The sequence below is a fragment of the Marmota flaviventris genome, chromosome 18 (genome assembly GCF_047511675.1).
Source record: "Marmota flaviventris isolate mMarFla1 chromosome 18, mMarFla1.hap1, whole genome shotgun sequence".
Taxonomy (NCBI): Eukaryota; Metazoa; Chordata; class Mammalia; order Rodentia; family Sciuridae; genus Marmota; species Marmota flaviventris.
In genome coordinates, this window is record NC_092515.1 from 16,446,224 (window position 1) to 16,464,707 (window position 18,484).

Here is an 18,484-nt window from a genome sequence, read left to right on the forward strand (position 1 = left end):
TACACATTTTGAAACTGAAATGAATATTTCTGTGCAGGCATTGAACCCAGGGCCTTGTGCATGATAAGCAAGCACTCTTAACACTGACCTACATCCTCAGCCCTTTCTTATTTTGAGACAGGATCTCACTAACTTGCCGAGAATGGCCTTGAACTTGCAATCCTCCTGCCTCAGCCCCTCAAGTAGCTGGATTACAGGTATGTGCAACCACATTCTTATTAATTTTTTCTGTAGTTGTGTCACCTTTAGCATCATTAATACTCTATGTGTATTATCTTTCGTTTCTTTTCTTGGATTAGACTGCAAAAATCTAGTCATTAATACTATATCAAGTCTACTATTTTCTTAATTTCTACTTTACTGTACTTGGCTTCCCTTTACTTGTGCTGGTTTTATTCTGGTGTTTCTGGTTTCTTTACATAGATGCTTATTCATTCCTTCATGACACTTATCCATGTGACAGACCCTGTGTTGTTCACTTTGCATAAGTGAAGATGATGAAGATGGGCCCACAAATGAGACTTCATTACTACATCAAACGGCATTATTTGCTCAATGAATAAAACTTTGGTGACATGTGACATGCTAGATGAGCAAGCATCTCATCATTAACTTCTAAATAGTTCATAATCCCAATTTTGATTTTAAATATTTTATTACTGAAATGTTAAATACATACAAAAGTAGAAATATTAAAACAATAAGTTACCATAAACAAATCGCTGCACTTCAATGATTACCAACATTTTGCCATTCTTTCTTTTGCTAGAATATTTCAATGTAAATCTATGTATCTTATAATATCAGAAATATGTAAATATGTCTAACACATAGGATATTTTATTAGTAACCACATTGACATTATCCCTAACAAAGTTAATATATCTAACATTCAGTCCATGTCCACGATTCCTCCACTGTCTTCAAAAACTCTTTTAACATTTTGGTCAAACCAGATCCAAGCAATTCCCATGCATTGAATTTAGTGATGTGACTCTTAATCCTACTCTATTATTAAGGGTTGCTCCTCTTTGTTTTTCATGCCTCTCGTTAGTGGACAAAATCAGGGCATTTATTCTGTAGAATTTTACACATTCTGAATCTCATTGGTGACTTCCTTGTGGTGACTCTGACTTTATTCATTCATTCCCCAAATCTTGGTTTAAAGAATATGATTCAAAAGTATGATTCCTTCAGTTCACTGTTTTGGCAAGAAGGCCTCACAGGTAGTGGTATGTACTTCCTATTGGATTTCACCAGGAGGTGGACATTGTGTGACAGTCCCATTTTGACTAAGGCTAAAATTGGTCAAAGGATTCAGAAGTGGTCAGTATGATAAATCCACTATAAAGTCTTTCAACTAAAAGTTTTTTTATCCATGGAACACTGTTTTCAGGTCCATTATTCCATTAAAGTCTAGAAAATGATGGTTTTTCTAATCCTATCATTCTTTTTGAATTTATTGATTAGACTTTTTGTTAAAACAATACCATTTGAATTTGATGAATTTTTGGTGATGCTGAAATTTGGTTCACAATTTAATGATTTTAAGAATGATGATCGTGTCATAGCATCTTGCACAGCTGACAAACCGTATAATCACAACCAAGTCATAAACTATCAAACTACTATTTGTGGGGCTATCTCAAAACGCCCAATTTGTGTTGCTGAGGCTGGCCTCAAACTTATGATCCTCCTGCCTCAGCCTCCCAAGTTGTTAAGATTATAGGCATGCACCACTATACTTGGCAAAACACCTAATTTGAAAAAACTAATTGAAGATGGGGCAATTTAAGCATCAAAAAGCATACTGACTATAATGGTATTTTCTTTTATATATAAGTTTTACATACACACACATACACATACATTTAAATTCCCAACTGGTTAGTTTCTTTTATGCCATCTTTTTTGAGAGTTTGTGATATATCTTGAATTCTAGTCAGACAACTAGGATTTTAAGCCATTTGCTTTTTTAAAGGATCAGAAAAGATTCTGATAAATTCATACAGTTCTTTTCAGCATGAAATTTCTGATGCAGATCAAGTGATGAAGAACTTCTGATATTCACTATAATCTCCTAGATTTTACTAGAATAAATTATTTTCATTTTATTAAGTGCAGAGATGTAACAGGAGGCATTTCTATACTTATTACTCCTATAGAATCTTCCATGAGAATTCACTAATACTAATGATGTTAATATCAATTATAGACAGTATTTACAGAATACATGCTATGTGACTGGCTACTCTTCTAAGTATTAACTACTTAATCCTTACAATGATTATATTACACAGTGTGACTGGCTGACTCTTAATTGACTCCCAATGGTCCCTGTCTCCTGGTATTCACTCTCAAGTAATCCCCTTTTCTTGAGTGTGGGCTGGTCTAGTAATTTACTTCTATCAGTAAAAGGTAGCAAAGGTGATAAGATGTAACTGCCACAATTAGATAACACAAGATGCATCATGTCTATATTGCTAACAGACTTCCCTCTTGCTAGTTCTTGCCTTCTTGGCTTGCACACTTTGATGAAGTAGTCATGTGAAGAGGCCGCTGTAGCAAGGAACTGCAGTCAGCTTCAGCCAGTAGTCAACTAGAAACTGAGGATCTCCATCAAGAGCCCTCAAGAAAATGAATTCAAGCATTGTTAGCTTGGATATGGATCCTTAGTCTTGGCTGAAACTTTGTAACCTTGTAACTACAAGGACTCAACTAAGTCATGCCTGGATTCCTGATCCATAGAAACTGTGAAATAACCTATGTATATTATTTTAAGCTACTATGTGTTCTAGTAATTTATCACACAGCAATAAATAAGTACTACTATCATAATTTTAAAAATGAGCACAAAGGTTTAGTATCTTGTTCAATATCACAATGGTAGTAAAGTGGCAAAATGGAGATGACAGATAAAGCTAAACATTTTCCTACATTCATTAAATTATTCTCTCAAAGGAATTTGCTGAAGATAAACAATGTTTGAAGGGTGATGGAAGGCTCAAAGCAACACATTCCTTCCCTAATAGAAAATTTCTTACATTTAGTTGTAAGTGTATTTTCTCAAAAATGGATTTACTGGTGTTTTGTAACAAAATGCAAATTTGAAAGCTTTCTTGTATTAAATTCCATTATGAATCTTCTGATGTTGAGTAAGGTGTGAATGTTGTCTGAAGGCCTTCTTACATTCCTTACATTTATAGGGCTTCTCCCCAGTGTGAATTCTCTGGTGTTGAGTAAGAAATGAATAAAGTCTGAAAGCCTTACCACAATCCTTACATTCATAAGGTTTCTCTCCAGTGTGAATACTCTGATGCTGAGTAAGTTGTGAGAGCAGTCTAAAAGGCTTTCTGCATTCCTTACATTCATAGGGCTTCTCACCAGTATGAATACTCTGATGTTGAGTGAGTTGGGACAGCAGTCTGAAAGCCTTCCCACATTCCTCACATTCATAGGGTCTCTCACCAATATGAATGCTCTGATGTGAAATAAGTTGGGAGTAACTACTAAAGGTCTTCCAACATTCCATACATTCATAGGGTTTCTCACGAGTATGAATTCTCTGATGGCGAACAAGTTGCTGCCTTAATCTGAAAGTCTTTCCACATTCCTTACATTCATAGGGTTTCTCACCAGTATGAATACTCTGATGAACAGTAAGTTGTTGGCATATTCTAAAGGCCTTCCCACAGTCCTTACATGCATAGGGTTTTTCACCAAAATGAATTTTCTGATGTACTCTAAGGTCTGGGCCACATACAAAGGCTTTCCCACATTCCTTACATTCATAGAGCTTCTCGGCAGTGTGAAGTCTCTGATGTCTGGTGAGGTGTGTACATTGTCTGAAAGTCTTCCCACACTCCTTACATTCATAGGGTTTCTCACCAGTGTGAATTCTCTGATGCCGGGCCAGTTGCTGATGTACTCTGAAGGCCTTTCCACATTCCTTACATTCGTAAGGTTTTTCACCAGTATGAAGTCTCTGATGTTGAGTAAGTTCTTGGAGCACAGTAAAGGCCTTCCCACATTCCTTACATTCATAGGGTTTCTCACCAGTATGAAGTTTGTGATGTCGAATAAGGTGTGCACGCTGTCTAAAGGCCTGTCCACATTCTTTACATTTATAAGGTTTCTCACCTGTATGAATTCGTAGGTGCTGACTAAGTGTTGAGCGACGAATGAAGGTCTTCCTACACTCCTTACATTCATATAATTTTTCTCCATTATGAATTCTCTGATACTCAGCAAGAAAATTATTCTTTTTGTAAGTGGTCGTTTTTTCAGAGGTAATTTTCACCTGCCCAAAATAACCCTCTTGTGGTTCTTTTTGTCCCTCAATCTTGCTTTTACATTCCCAATCATTTCTAAAAATGGAGTCCTGAAGGGTATAGCTTTTAATTCTTTCCATTATCTCCCACTGTAACGAATATATTTCATAAATGTCCTTTTCTGGAGATGAAGTATTGGTCCTATATCTGGGCTCCAAATCTGAAAGAAAACAAGAAAGCAAATATATCCTCATCTTCAACAAAACTGTGCACCAAAAGTAAACTGAGTTTATAGGGAAATGGATTGGAGTAGAACATTTAGCTCTATATAATTTTATTAGGAGAATACTAACAAATAGTTCATATCTCAAGGGATAATACAAAAGACAGATCACTATGGTTGAAGCTCACTTTATGAACACTGGAATGCACAAAAATAAAGCAGAAACTCCGGATGTCAAGTGCTGAGGCACTGCATGTGTGGAAATAAAGCTCTGAGTTGGGTACGTGGTATGTGCCTATAGTCCCAGCTCCTTTAAGGCCAACCTGGGCAGTACAGTGAGGGAATGGAAGGAGGGAAGGAAGGGAGGGAGGGAGGGAGGAAGGGAGGGAAGCAAAGAAGAGGAAAAAGCCTCAAGTCAGTGAGGTAGGAGTAAGGTGAAATGCAGCCTGACTTGCTGAGTGTGGTAGTGCATGCATGTAATCCCAGCAACTTGGGAGGCTGAGGCAGGGGGACTGAAAGTTCAAGGCCAGCTAGTGAGGCCCTAATCAACTTAGCAAGACCCTGTCAAGTTGAAGGCTTTTGCCTTTCATGCTGAATCTTCTAAATCTCTACATGTGTGTCCTCACTTAAGTAGGAGAATTACCTGTAAATTTGTTCTACATGATACTACTATTATTCTTGATCACTACTAAATGAATTTATATCATGGAACAGGTTGAATTCCCGTACATATTGACAAAAGGCAAGGGAAACACAAAAGAACAGAGTCCAGGAGTGGAGGAGATGTGGCTAGTGATTAGGGAAACAAGCCAAATCAGTGGAGCCCTGATTTAAGTGTGGCTAAGGATCATCTAGAGACTTATTTAAGCTATGAAGAGGTTTTGTTTATTTGTTTGTAAGTTTTTGGGTACTGGGGGTTGAACTCAGGGGCACTGGACCACTGAGTCACATCCCCTGCCCTTTTTGTAGTTTATTTAGAGACAGGATCTCACAGAGTCGCTAAGTGCAACTGTGTTTTTTACCAGCATCTTGATACAGTGGCAGACTAACTTGTTAGCTTGCAAGCAGGGTAAAGTTGCAAACCTTTCAGTTCTTCTTCTTCTTCTTTTTTAAATATATATATGTGTAGTTGTTGATGGACCTTTATTTTATTTATTTATTTATTTATATGTGGTGCTGAGAATCGAACCCAGTGCCTTACACATGCTAGGCAAGCATTCTACCTCTGAGCTATAACCCCAGCCATTTAAATTTCAGTTCTTGATATTAGCAAATAACTAGCAAAACAGATTTGATATTTTGAAAATCATAGAGGACTACAATCTCAATAAAGGGTAATTTTCTAAGAAAGCATTGAGAAAGTCATGAGAAAGGGCCTATTCCAAAAAATAATAAAATCCAAATTATTTCTAAGTGAGTATAAAAATGGAGTCAAATCCTAATAAAGGAAAGCTATATGCCAAAATCACTTTTGAGAATCCCCCCCTCAAAAAAAAAAAATAACAAATCTCATCTCTAGGATAGCAGGTTAAAAGCCAGTCTCAGCAACTTAGGGAGGCTATAAACAACCTAGTGAGACCTTGTCTCAAAAAATCAAAAGGGCTGGGATGTAGCTCATTGGTGAAGTGCCCCTGGGTTCAATTCCCAGGACTAAATAAATAAAGAATACCAAATGTTTTTTTAAAAAGAATATATGGTTACTTCATTATCATGATATAAATGTATTTATTAGCTCAAAAGTTGGGCTTAACTTAGGAAACACTGGTGTTATAAAGAAATTCTAGAATCAGGTTGGGGTTGTAGCTCAGCGGCAGAGCACTTGACTAGCATGTGTGAGGCACTGGGTTTGATTCTCAGTAACACATATAAATAAATTTTAAAAAGGTCCATTGACAACTAGAAAAAAATATTAAAAAGAAAATCTGGAATCATTCTGAAACTTTACTGTGGTAGTAGTTCCACAACTATATGCCTTTGTTAACATTCCAAGAACTGGCCACCAAGCAGGGTGAATTATGATGTACATAAATTTTATATTCATTATCAATCAGACTTTTAAAAGTATTTACAAAATATTATCACAAAAATATCTAATCACAAAAGATATCAATTCTCATGAAATCAATTTATAAAAAAGGAATGCAGTTCTCAGGGGGTATATGGAAATCTCTGTGCCTTCTGTTCAATTTTATTATGAACCTAAAACTGCTCTAGAAAATGAAATCTATTTTTTAAAACAGAAGTAAAGTGCCTCTTGCCCTAAGTCACCACATCCTATGTCTTTATTTTTGTTCTAAAGTATTTATGAATTTGAAAGAATTTTTGCTCTTTGTCCATACATACTTCCTTCCAAAAATCAACTAGCAATGATTTTCTTTAGCCTGCTGGTCAAAGATATAAGTGGCCCAGCACAGTGGCATGTGCTTGTAATCTCAGCAGCTTGGGAGGCTGAGGCAAGAGGATAGTGAGTGCAAAGCCAGACTCGGCAAAAGTAAGGCCCTAAGCAACCCATTGAGACCCCGTCTGTAAATAAAATACAAAATAAGTCTGGGGATGTGGCTTAGTGGTTAAGTGCCCCTGAGTTCAATTCTTGGTACCCCCACCCAAAATGATAAAAATGCATTTTATATATGTGTGTGTGTGTATGGCTAGATGAAATATAATACTAATACAATAATTTGAATTAAGGAATAACATTATATTTTGAATACAAATCTGTAATTGGCTTTTAGGTATATTTAACAAGGACTGATGAGAAATTTTTGTTGGGGTGGGTGTTGTACTCACAAAGATATAGCTACCATTGATAAACTTGGATTATTGACCCTTTAAATCCAGGTCAGTCTCATTGAAATTAGATGGCTCAGTCCTTATTTATTAGGGTGTCACTAGCCTGACTCCATAATAAGAAGGTCTAGAGGATGTCTTACCGAGATAGCCACAGGGGTCAGGCTATAAAACCACTCCTATGCTGTAATATGTTACGACCTGCTAGAGGAAGTGCTGCCACTGTTTTGGGTGATGAACTTTTGAGAGGAAACAGGACAAATGGATCTCCCCCAAGAGATCCCAGAAGCATAAGAGATGGCAAGTAAACTGGATTATATTTTTATCGATGTTCTGTGAGGAGGAATAACAATTTGTTTTCTCCTAGAACTTAGAAACTCCTATTTTATCAAAATTATATACCAATATAATGATTGATTTCTTTATTTAATGCCTCTCAAAAATGAAATCTTGGGCTGGGGCTGTAGCTCAGTGGTAGAGTGCTTGCCTAGCATGGGTGAGGCACTCGGTTCGATCCTCAGCACCACATAAAAATAAACAAATAAAATAAAGATATTGTGTCTATCTATCACTAATAAAAATATTTTAAATGAATAAATAAATGGGCCTCTTAAGTGTGGGTGTGTCAGGGGGTGGAGGTCTATTTCTAGGGTTCCTGTGTTGTTCGTTATCCTTATGGCAATGTATTAATTACCATGTCTTGATTATTGTAGTTTTATAATAAATTTTGGAGTATCTTGAAGTCATATCATTTAAGTTCTTTTTTAAAAATAATTTTTTAGTTGTAGAGGGACACAATACCTTTATTTATTTATTTATTTTAAGAGAGAGAGAATTTTTAATATTTATTTTTTTGTTTTCAGCGGACACAACATCTTTGTATGTCGAGCTGAGGATCGAACCCAGTGCCTCACACATGCCAGACGAGTGCACTACCACTGAGTCACAACCCCAGCCCATATCATTTAAGTTCTATAATAAGTCCTTCCACCTTTCTAGATTATTTTCAAACATGCTAAGTAAGTCCTCTGTATTTCCAAATATGTTTAAAATCCGCTGGCTGCCAAGTGAGGTAGCACACACCTGTAATCCCAGCAACTCAGGAAGCTAAGATAAGGGGATTGAAAGTTCAAGCCTAGCCTGGGCAACTTAGCCAGACCCTGTCTCAAAAACTGAAAAATAAAAAGGGTTAAAGATGTAGCTCAGTGGTAGAGCACCCCTGAGTTTGATCCCTAGTACCATAAAAATAGAATCATCTTGTTAATTTCCAACCCAAAGAAGCTGGCTAGGATTATGGTTAAAATTGTATTGAATCTATAAAATTGAGTTTTGCAATGCTGAGTTCCATTTATTTAGGCCTTCTTTAATTTTTCTTAACAATGTTGCATAGTTTTCTTTGCAGGGGTCTTGCACATTTTATCAAAGTATTTTATGGATTCTGATGCTATTATGGATTGAGCTATTTAATTTTCTAATTTGTTTTGTTGCTCCTACTATATAAAACACTTTTGATTTTTTTAATATTAACTTTGAACCCTATGATGTTACTAAGATCTTCATTTAATACTCTGAATCATATTTTTTTTCTTCTTTTAATCAGGTGGTTGAATCACTGTCATTATTTTTTCTCTCTTTTTTTTTTTTTTTTCGGTACCGGGGATTAAACTCAGGGACACTCAACCACTGAACCTCATCCCCAGCTGATGTTTGTATTCAATTTAAACACAGGGTCTCACTGAGTTGTTTAGCACCTCGCCATTGCTGAGGCTGGCTTTGAACTCTTGATCCTCCTGTCTTAACCTCTTGAGCCGCTGGGATTATAAGCACGTGCCACCGTGCCCAGCCTAAACAGTTGTTTTTTACTATTGTTTTTCCTTTTTTTAAATGTATTTTTTAGTTGTAGATGGACACAATATATTTATTTTATTTATTTTTAGTGAGGCTGAGCCTCACACATGCTAGGCAAGCGCTCTCCAATGAGCCACAACCTCCGCCCCACAGCTTTGTTTTTTTTTTTTTTTAAAGAGAAAGAGAGAGAGAGAGAATTTTTTAATATTTATTTTTTTAAGTTTTCGGTGGACACAACATCTTTATTTTATTTTTATGTGGTGCTGAGGATCGAACCCAGCAACCCGAGCATGCCAGGCGAGCGCGCTACCACTTGAGCCACATCCCCAGCCCACAGTTGTTGTTTTGATTTCTTAGGATTCTTCATGTATACAATTGTGCCATCTCCAAATACAGACTTTTACTTCTTCATTTTTGTATATTTTATTTATTTATTTATTTTTATTCTAATTTGTTATATTTGACAGTAGAATACATTATAATTCATATCACACATATAAAACTCAATTTTTCATATCTCTGGTTGTATATAAGTATATTCACACCATTCATGTCTTCATACAAGTACTTAAGGTCATTTTTGTATCTTTTAACTTTCCTTATTTTATTGCATTGGCTAGAATTAAAATTAAATTTCCAATTTAATGTTAAATAGATGTGGGAAGAGTGGGTATCTTTGCCTTATATCCAAGCCTATGTAGAAATTCTTCAATCAAGTATCATGAAGTTTATAATGTAGTATTTTTTCTTAGCAGATGCCTTTTATCAGGTTAAGGGAATTCCCTTTAATTTCTAGTTTGCTGAGAGTTTTTATCAGATCTGGATGTTGAATTCTGTCATATGGTATATTTATTTATTTTTTATTTTTTTGTAGTTGTAGATGGACAGAATGCCTTTATTTTATTTGTTTATTTTTATGTGGTGCTGAGGATCAAACCCAGTGCCTCATGCATGCTAGGCAAGTACTCTGCTATTGAGCTACAGCCCCAGCCCCACATGGTATATTTATATCTATAGAGATGAACATATAATCTCTCACGTTTTCCTTTTAAAATGGTGAAATTACACAGATAAAATTTCTGAATGTTAAAAACCAAGCTTGCATTAATTAAGTATGGATAAGGCCCACTTGATCAACATTTTTTTTTTTTTTAATTTTTTAGTTGTAGTTGGACACAACACCTTTATTTCACTTGTTTATTTTTGTATGTGGTGCTGAGGATCGAACCTAGGGTCTCACACGTGTGAGGCGAGCGCTCTACCGCTAAGCCACAAACCCAGCCCTGATCAACATTTTTATATATTGCTGAATTTGATTTGCTAATGTTTTGTTAAGAATTTTACACGTATGTACTTGAGAATATGAGTGTAAAAATTTTTTTAATAATTTCTTTGTCAAGTTGTGTTGGCCTAATAAAGTGAGTTGAGAGATGTTTCTTTTCTGAGGATATTTATATAACAATGCTGTTATTTTTTCCTTAAATATTAATAGAATATACCAGTAAAGCCATCTGGGTCTGGCATTCTCTTTGTGGAAGGAGAAAGAATTCTGACAACATAAGGTTATTTGTTTTCTTTTTTATGATGTCAGTTCTGGTAACTATTTTTCAAGGAATTTTCCATTTCACTCAAGCTATCAAACTTACTGGCATAAAGTTATTCATGGAATTATCTTCTTATTCTTTTTTTTTTTTTTTTTTGGTAGGAGGGATTGAACCCAAGAGCACTTGACCACCGAACCACATTCCCATTTTTTTTAAATAAAAAAAAAAATTGCTTTAGTTATAGATGGACACAATTACTTTATTTATTTATTTTTATGTGGTGCTGAGGATTGAACCCAGTGAGGCAAGCGCTCTATCACTGAGCCACAACCCCAGGCCTCCCAGCTCTTTTTATATTTTATTTAGAGACAGGATCTCACTAAATTGCTTATGGCCTCATTAAGTTGTTGAAGTTGGTTTTGAACTCACAATCCTCCTACCTCAGTCTCCTGAGCTGCTGGGATTACAGGCATGTGCTACCATGCCCAGCTCTTGGCTCTTCTTATTCTTTTAATAGCTATAAGATGTGAGTGAAAAACCCCTCTTTCATTCCTGATATTAGTAATTTATGTTCTCTAGGTGTTGTTGATCTTCTCAAGAAATCAACTTTTGGCTTTATTAAATTTCTATACTTTTTCCATTTTGTTGATTCCTGCCCTTATATATATTATTCTTTTGGTTCTTTTCAGTTTTTTTCCTTACTGAGAACAGCTCTTCTCTTTGAAGTGAGAGAAAATAAGGGAGATTAGGAATAGTGTAATCAAGGTCAATACAAAGTTGCTTTATAAAGATCTTAATTTGCTTCAGGTCTCAAGCTTTTCCCTCACAGGCTGTGGGATTTTGAAGAGATGCCCAACAAATTCTCAAGAGTGTGCCACCAAGTCAGGTGTGGTGGCGCACGCCTGTAATCCCAGAGGCTTGAGAGGCTGAGGGAGGAGGACGTGAGTTCAAAGCCAGCCTCAGCAAAAGTGAGGCACTTAGCAACTCAGTGAGACCCTGTCTCTAAATAAAATATAAAAAAGGGCTGGGGATGTGGCTCAATGGTTAGGCGCCCCTGGGGGTGGGGGGAGAGTGTGTCACCTGCCTAGCCAGCTTAGCTATCACCTATAATAACGATTTCTCCATAGCTGCTCAGTTCTTACTCACCAGGGCAAGATCTTTTTATTCTTTCCTTCACAACCATTCCTTCTTCATCCATTAAGGTAATCATATCTGGTTTAGAAACAGAAGATCCTGCTTAAAAGAAAAATTCAAGTGAAATTATAAACCTAAAAGTTCTTACATTCAGATTTGGTTATATAAATTTACCGTTAACTATAAATAAAAATGGTACTCAATAATGCCTAAATGCAAACAGATGCAAGGAACATTTCTCTTGTCCTCTTTCTTTCTGAACTCCTTTGATTTTTAGGGAAACTTAGAAGCCATCTGAATATCCTCGCTGCAGAAAGATTAGAAAGGAACATGAAGCAACTATGTCAACTCTGATCTCAAATACAATGTGAAATCTGGTTTCTTGGGCAATATTCTGCCATATTCAAATTCAGCTCCTGGAATACTAAGGACACCAAGAATTAGAGTCTGAAGAAAGTGTGAAAAACACAGCAGGCTGAGAATGATTTCATGTTAAATGAAGGGGCTCATTTCCAATTTAACAAATCCTAAACCATTCTTTTTAAAAACAGACAGTAAAAAATATAGCTAGATTTTCAAAATATGTCCTGAAATAGAGAGTAAAAAAAGTTAATTTCCTTTGGGATACTCTTACCTAGTGAGAGGAAGTTGTTGTAGTTCTCCCACATTACGTCCCTATATAAGTCCCTCTGAGCAGAGTCCAGGAATTCCCATTCTTCCTGTGAAAAGTCTATGGCCACATCCCTGAATGTCACTGAACCCTGAAATATAAACTCATGGATTACTTGTGGAAATAGATTAAGTATTCTTTAAATGAAAAGAGAAAAGACTGATGATTACATGGTACAGTGAGAACTACATAGCATGTACATAGCACAAGGCTGAAAACTTATGATGTAAGTAGGGGACAGCAAGAAAATTAGCATCTCTAAAGCAGTGTCTATATGTTCTTGAATAATGCTGTGGCTACAGAAAAAATTTTTATCCAAACATATCTGGAAATGAACAAATAACCAAAAAAAATGTCAGACTAAATTATGCATACAAGCCTTCTGCTTCCACTATAAATTCTAAAGAAATATGAATGAGGTCTTCTACCCTCTTATAAATTCTAAAGAAATATGAATGAGGTCTTCTACCCTCTTATCCCTTTAATGATTATGAAAAAAAAACTGACAAAATTTCTCCCAAATGTACTTTAAAATCTCTAAGAAGCCTCAAGTTCACACAAAGTCAGATTTTATTAAAACCTTTTCCCATGTTCCAACCAATTCTTAAGTAAACTTTTCAAAATTTGTTACCTAGTAGTCCTCATTTTGAATATATTTGGTTCTCTTTTTAAAATTCAGATGTTTGAATTCAATGTAATCTCAAAAGTCTTCTTTTATTATCTATAACATCTAATATTTATGCATTTGAATAACCTTCTTATTCTTTACTATAAGCTCTCACTGAGCATCTTTTTTGTTCCTGAGTTACAGAATTCTGAATCATAAAGATATGGTAAAGAGAACACTACAGACTGGTGGTTTTCAAAAAGGAGTGATTTTTTTTTTAATATTTATTTTTTAGTTGGACACAATATCTTTATTTATTTTTATGTGGTGCTGAGGATCGAACCCAGGGCCTCGCATGTGCTAGGTGAGCACTCTACCACTAAGCCACAACCCCAGCCCCACCACAAGGAGTGATTTTGTTACCCAAAAGACATCTGGCCAGGGCTGGGGTTGTGGCTCAGAGGTAGAGTGTTTTCCTAGCATGCATGAGGCATGGGTTCGATTCTCAGCAACACATAAATTAAAATAAAGACTTTGTGTTCACCTATAACTAAAAAATAAATACTTTAAAAAAAAAAAAGGGCTGGGGTTGTGGCTCAGCGGTAGAGTGCTCGCCTCGCACAGGCGAGACCCTGGGTTTGATCCTCAGCACCACACAAAAAATAAATAAGTGAAATAAAGGTATTGTGTCCAACTACAACTAAAAAATAAATAAATAAATACACACACACACACACACACACACACACACCTGGCCATATCTGGAGACAATTTTTTTTGTCACAACTCAGAGGAAGGGATGTGACGTTACTGACACACAGTGGGTAAATGCCAGGAATATTGTAAGACAACCTACAATACACAGAATAATCCTTTAAAATAAAGGATTCTCTTGCCTCAAAATGTCAATAGTTCCAATGTTGAAAAATTCTGATCTAGATCAGCACATCCTATGAAAATACTCAATGACTTTGTTCCTGACATTATTCTTTCCGGGAGAAAGTCATCAGAAGTGATTCTTGATCTTTCTATTTGCAGCCCTGTTTCATTCACCATCCACTCACCCTAGTGGTGAGAGGTGATCTACCCTAAAAAAGCACTAGATATACAAACAAGCAGAGGCTAGACAGATGAGACTGACTCCAATTTATTATTCATATATACTCATAGTCTGAGGGAAGATGTCACACATCATAGAGGGCCACAGGGGTTACATTCAGAAATAAAGAGAACAACAGGGGCAATGGGAGGAAGCTAGGCTTTTAAAGAGGATGAGGTGTTCTCTGGTTCCATAGGAGAATGTGACTGGCTTGTCTGAATAATTCCATGGGCAGCCAGGAGGAGAAATCTGAGGACAACAAGGGGTATAACTTGTCCAGCTGATACAGGAACTAGCTAGGAAGGAAGACTTTTCCACTGGTTAAACGGGCATATCTGGTGTGAGCAGGGCACTCATGGTTAAACCTTTGAAAACTTGACAAAGATGTCAAGACAGCACATGCATGGCTGGGGCTGGGGTGTAGCTCAGTGGTAGAGCACTTGCCTTCCATGCTCCAAGCCATGGGTTCAATCCCTAGCACTACCACCAAAAAAAGAAAAAGAAAAGAAAAGAAAAAAGAAAAAAAGACAGTACACAACATTTTAGGTCCTACCATATAAGGTCTCAATTACATCCCTATCCAACCCATCCAATCTTAAAAGATCTCAACACATACAGAAGTTGAGATCAGTCAATGTTTAAATCCTAACTTATATAACTTAAAAATTCAGCTTGGTGGAGGAGTTTAGAGTTTTTCCCATAAAAAATCAAATAGGTACAAATTCTCTCTTTCATCAAACCACAGATATTCAAGGAATATTCAAAACACTATCAATAATCCATTCCTAAAAATCAGGCATTCTAATATATTACCAGATACCTATTTTTTTCATCATTTTAAATTAGAGATTAATAATACATTATATGTTAATTTCAACCTTCCAATTAGCTTCACAAGATTTTCCTCTAACACAGAATTGTAATATACAGTGGGTCAGAGCATATATATCATTTTAGACTTTTTTACTAAATTAATTAATATTAATATTTCTCATTTGCTTTGCATCTTTCTCCACAATTTTCTTCAATTGTTTCCAATCTTTAAAAAACTAATTTTATGCTAGAAAAACACCAAGAGCTTAACATGTGCAATACACTATGAAAAAAATTTCCAACAAGGACATAATAGTAGGAATGACCCACATTTATCTGATGCTCAGGTGCCTACTTTACCACCAGCAGCACCAGATATACACATTTCCTTTAATGACACACATATATTTTTTTCTTTATTAGAGAGAGAGAGAGAGAGAGAGAATTTTTTTAATATTTATTTTTTTAGTTTTCGGCGGACACAACATCTTTGTTTGTATGTGGTGCTGAGGATAGAACCTGGGCCGCACGCATGCCAGGCGAGCGCGCTACCACTTGAGCCACATCCCCAGCCCCAAGACACATATATTTTAAAACATCTGTAGGTGATTCTGGTGGTCTAGCAATTACATGTGGAATACAACTAGACTCTTCCAGGACACTGTTTTTGTTTTAAAAGATTAGTATTTTAAAAAATACTAATGAACTATATGATTCCATTTATAGTTCTAAATATAAGCACAACTAATTTGTGATGTTCAAAGTCAGGATAGTGGTTATATAAGGAGTGACTGAAAGAGGGGCATCTGAGGTGCTAGTAATACTCCTTTCTTGATCTGGAACCATAAATGTACTCAATTTAAGAAAATTCATTCAGTTCAACACTTAATATTTTTATGCTTCTCTGTTTATATGCTAAATTCCATGAAACAGCCTTACTTTTTGAAAATGCCACAAACCAGGGACATAAGTTTTTCTATATAAAGAGATCAAAAATCATTGTATTAAGGGAAATACATTTTTTCTGAAGTTTAAGAATTAAAATCAAAAGTCATTCCATTGGAAAATGTTAAAAGAGGGACATTCTGCAGATAAAGTCTATATTTTCTCAAGGCATTCCACTTTTGCTTTTGGCAGAAGGTTCTGAAGATGGGTGATGGTCAACACTAGTGAAGAAGGGAAGGCATGGGTGGGTTCTCTGACCCAGTCCTCTCAGGAATGAGAGAAATTGGAGCAGGTTCTTGGATGGAGTTCTGTTAAATCAGAAGATTCAGAAAAAGAAATGAATATGTACAGATGATATAGAAATTGATCTAGAATGATCACTCTAGAAATAATATGGAAATCTGATGTTTCAAAAAGGAAAGAGAAACATTAACTTACATGGGCCATGGTTTTAGAACTGCAAGAATTGATTTAGTCCTTTTCAATATATTTCTGTTGGAGAATTCCAGAATCAAAACAAACCAGAGCTGGAAGAAGAAAAAGAAGCTATAAGACCAGACCAAATAACTTATTTTTTTTTAATTACTTAACTCAAAATAATATTTATTAAAATAAAAGTGTGAACTACAAGAAAAGAAGGAACATTAATGAATGATTCACATAAACAAAAAATTAAATGCTCATTCATTGCATATATTTATAAAATATTTCATAAAACTACCTTAAAATTTAAACTTTAAATATTTATGTGGAAAGCAAGATAGTTCCAAATAACTTATTTTAATATGAACATTTTTTTCCTCTTCCATTCCAACTTCCAACAACTTCCCATACTATACCCAGACATACCCCATAGCCACACAAAACTAGAGGAGAATATGGGGAGTTTGATGAAATATAAGCCTTGAAAAAAATCCAAATGAATGATGATGGACTTGGTATAGAAGTCCAGATACTTCTACAGGAGGATTTCTGATCTCCATTCAGCAATGTGAATCTGGTCCCAAAATTGGACTAGAACTTCCTAAAGAGAAAAGACTAAAAAAAATCACACAGATTGAACCTGGCAGCTGCTTCCATTATAAGACTGCACTTCCTTTCCCTAGCAAGGACAACTCATCACTCCAGTTTCCCAATCAGGACATCCGTTTAAGTATCCAGACTGGGGAGGAGAAGAATCATGATTCCTACAGTTAGCCAACATCATTTTTTCATTGAGAATCTATGTGATGGGTACTTCACAAATATTTGTAAATTAATCCTCAGTATCATGACACAATGTAGTTTTCGCCTTTCGGCATACTTTTGCTCAGAAGTCAAACCAGTCAAGTGGAAGATGTTTGTTTTGAATGCACATTCTCTAACTAAAATGCAATTCTCTTTCAACTTTGGTTTTGGGTTCTGATGGACAGGATTTCTACTTCACTCAGAGAAGTCTGAGCATGAACATTTCCCTAAAAAAAGAAAAAAGAAAGAAAGAAAGGAAAAAACCCAAAAAACTTCAATTCACAAGATGGCCCAGCATGTCTCTCTAGCAATCTACAGAAACATCAATTAGAACAACTATATACAAATAAAAATACTTTCACATACGCTAGGAAACCATGAGCTAAATCACCATAATTGGTTGTAGCTCAACAATAAGAAAAGACACAATGAATAAGGCAGCAAGGATAGTTTTACATAACTTGTGTTTCCCCTTCCCCAACTCCAAGTTATATGGCACAGAGAGATATTATCCCCCTGGGGGAAAGAAAAAGAAAAAATAAGCACTGAACTATGCCTTGGAATCCAACTACAATAAAACCAGCAATGGTTTCAGGCTTACCGGGTGGACATGATCTTCAGCCTGTACCACCATCAGCACAACATCAATGGGCCCAGACTCTGCATATCCCTCAGCAGCAGGCGGACTCAGTGGCCTCTCACTTCAAGAAAGCCACAGTGCCATGACAGCCACAGCAGGCACCAGACTTCTAGTGTACCCTGGCATAGTGCTAGCAACGGTAGCCTGAAGCTTCAGATGTGGGCAATGCCGCTACAAGCATAGTAGTTTCTGGCATATCCCAACACTGGGCCAGGCACAGAAGCTCCAGGCTTATGGCACATCCAAGCTCCATGCCCACTGTAGTGGCTGAGGCTGAGATCACAACAGACACACCAAATCTCCAGATGGGCTAACTATTGAAGGGCCATCTCTCAAGACTAGAATAAGTACCTACTTCTTCAAATGCAGACACTGACAGATGGAAATAAGAATCAAGAACAACCAAGGAAACAGGACATTACCAATGTGTCAAAATAAAGAACCAATGACTGACCCTAAAGAAATGGACATAGATGTGATGCCTAACAAAGAATTTAAATTAACTGTTTTAAGGAAGCACACCAAACTTGAAGAAAATGAAAAGAGACAAATCAACCAAGGAAACAACAATGAAACAAAGGAACAATAAGTGACCAAAAGGAGAGATTTAATACAGAGTTTGAAATGATTAAAAAGAAGAAATCCTGGAACTGAAAAATAAAATGGAGGAAATAAA

At 36.1% G+C, this 18,484-nt stretch overlaps 1 protein-coding gene across 4 annotated transcripts in view; it reads right to left on the bottom strand.

Moving 5' to 3' along the window:
• Nucleotides 1–636: 636 nt before the first annotated feature.
• The window catches only part of LOC114097381 (zinc finger protein 14 homolog), a 97,970-nt gene continuing 80,122 nt past the window's right edge, over nt 637–18,484 (bottom strand). Inside the window, exons 2-5 of one of the 4 annotated variants that reach the window (XM_027941278.2) lie at nt 16,380–16,468; nt 12,442–12,568; nt 11,820–11,906; nt 637–4,491 (exon numbers count right to left, since the gene is read on the bottom strand). In XM_027941278.2, the coding sequence (XP_027797079.1) occupies nt 3,125–4,491; nt 11,820–11,906; nt 12,442–12,568; nt 16,380–16,388 (1,590 nt within the window). In that variant the 5' untranslated portion in view covers nt 16,389–16,468 and the 3' untranslated portion in view covers nt 637–3,124. Of the gene's footprint in view, nt 4,492–11,819; nt 11,910–12,441; nt 12,569–14,215; nt 16,250–16,379; nt 16,469–18,484 lie in introns of those variants that run through there. The other 3 variants (XM_071605038.1, XR_004618718.2, XM_071605039.1) reach the window with 3 other exon arrangements.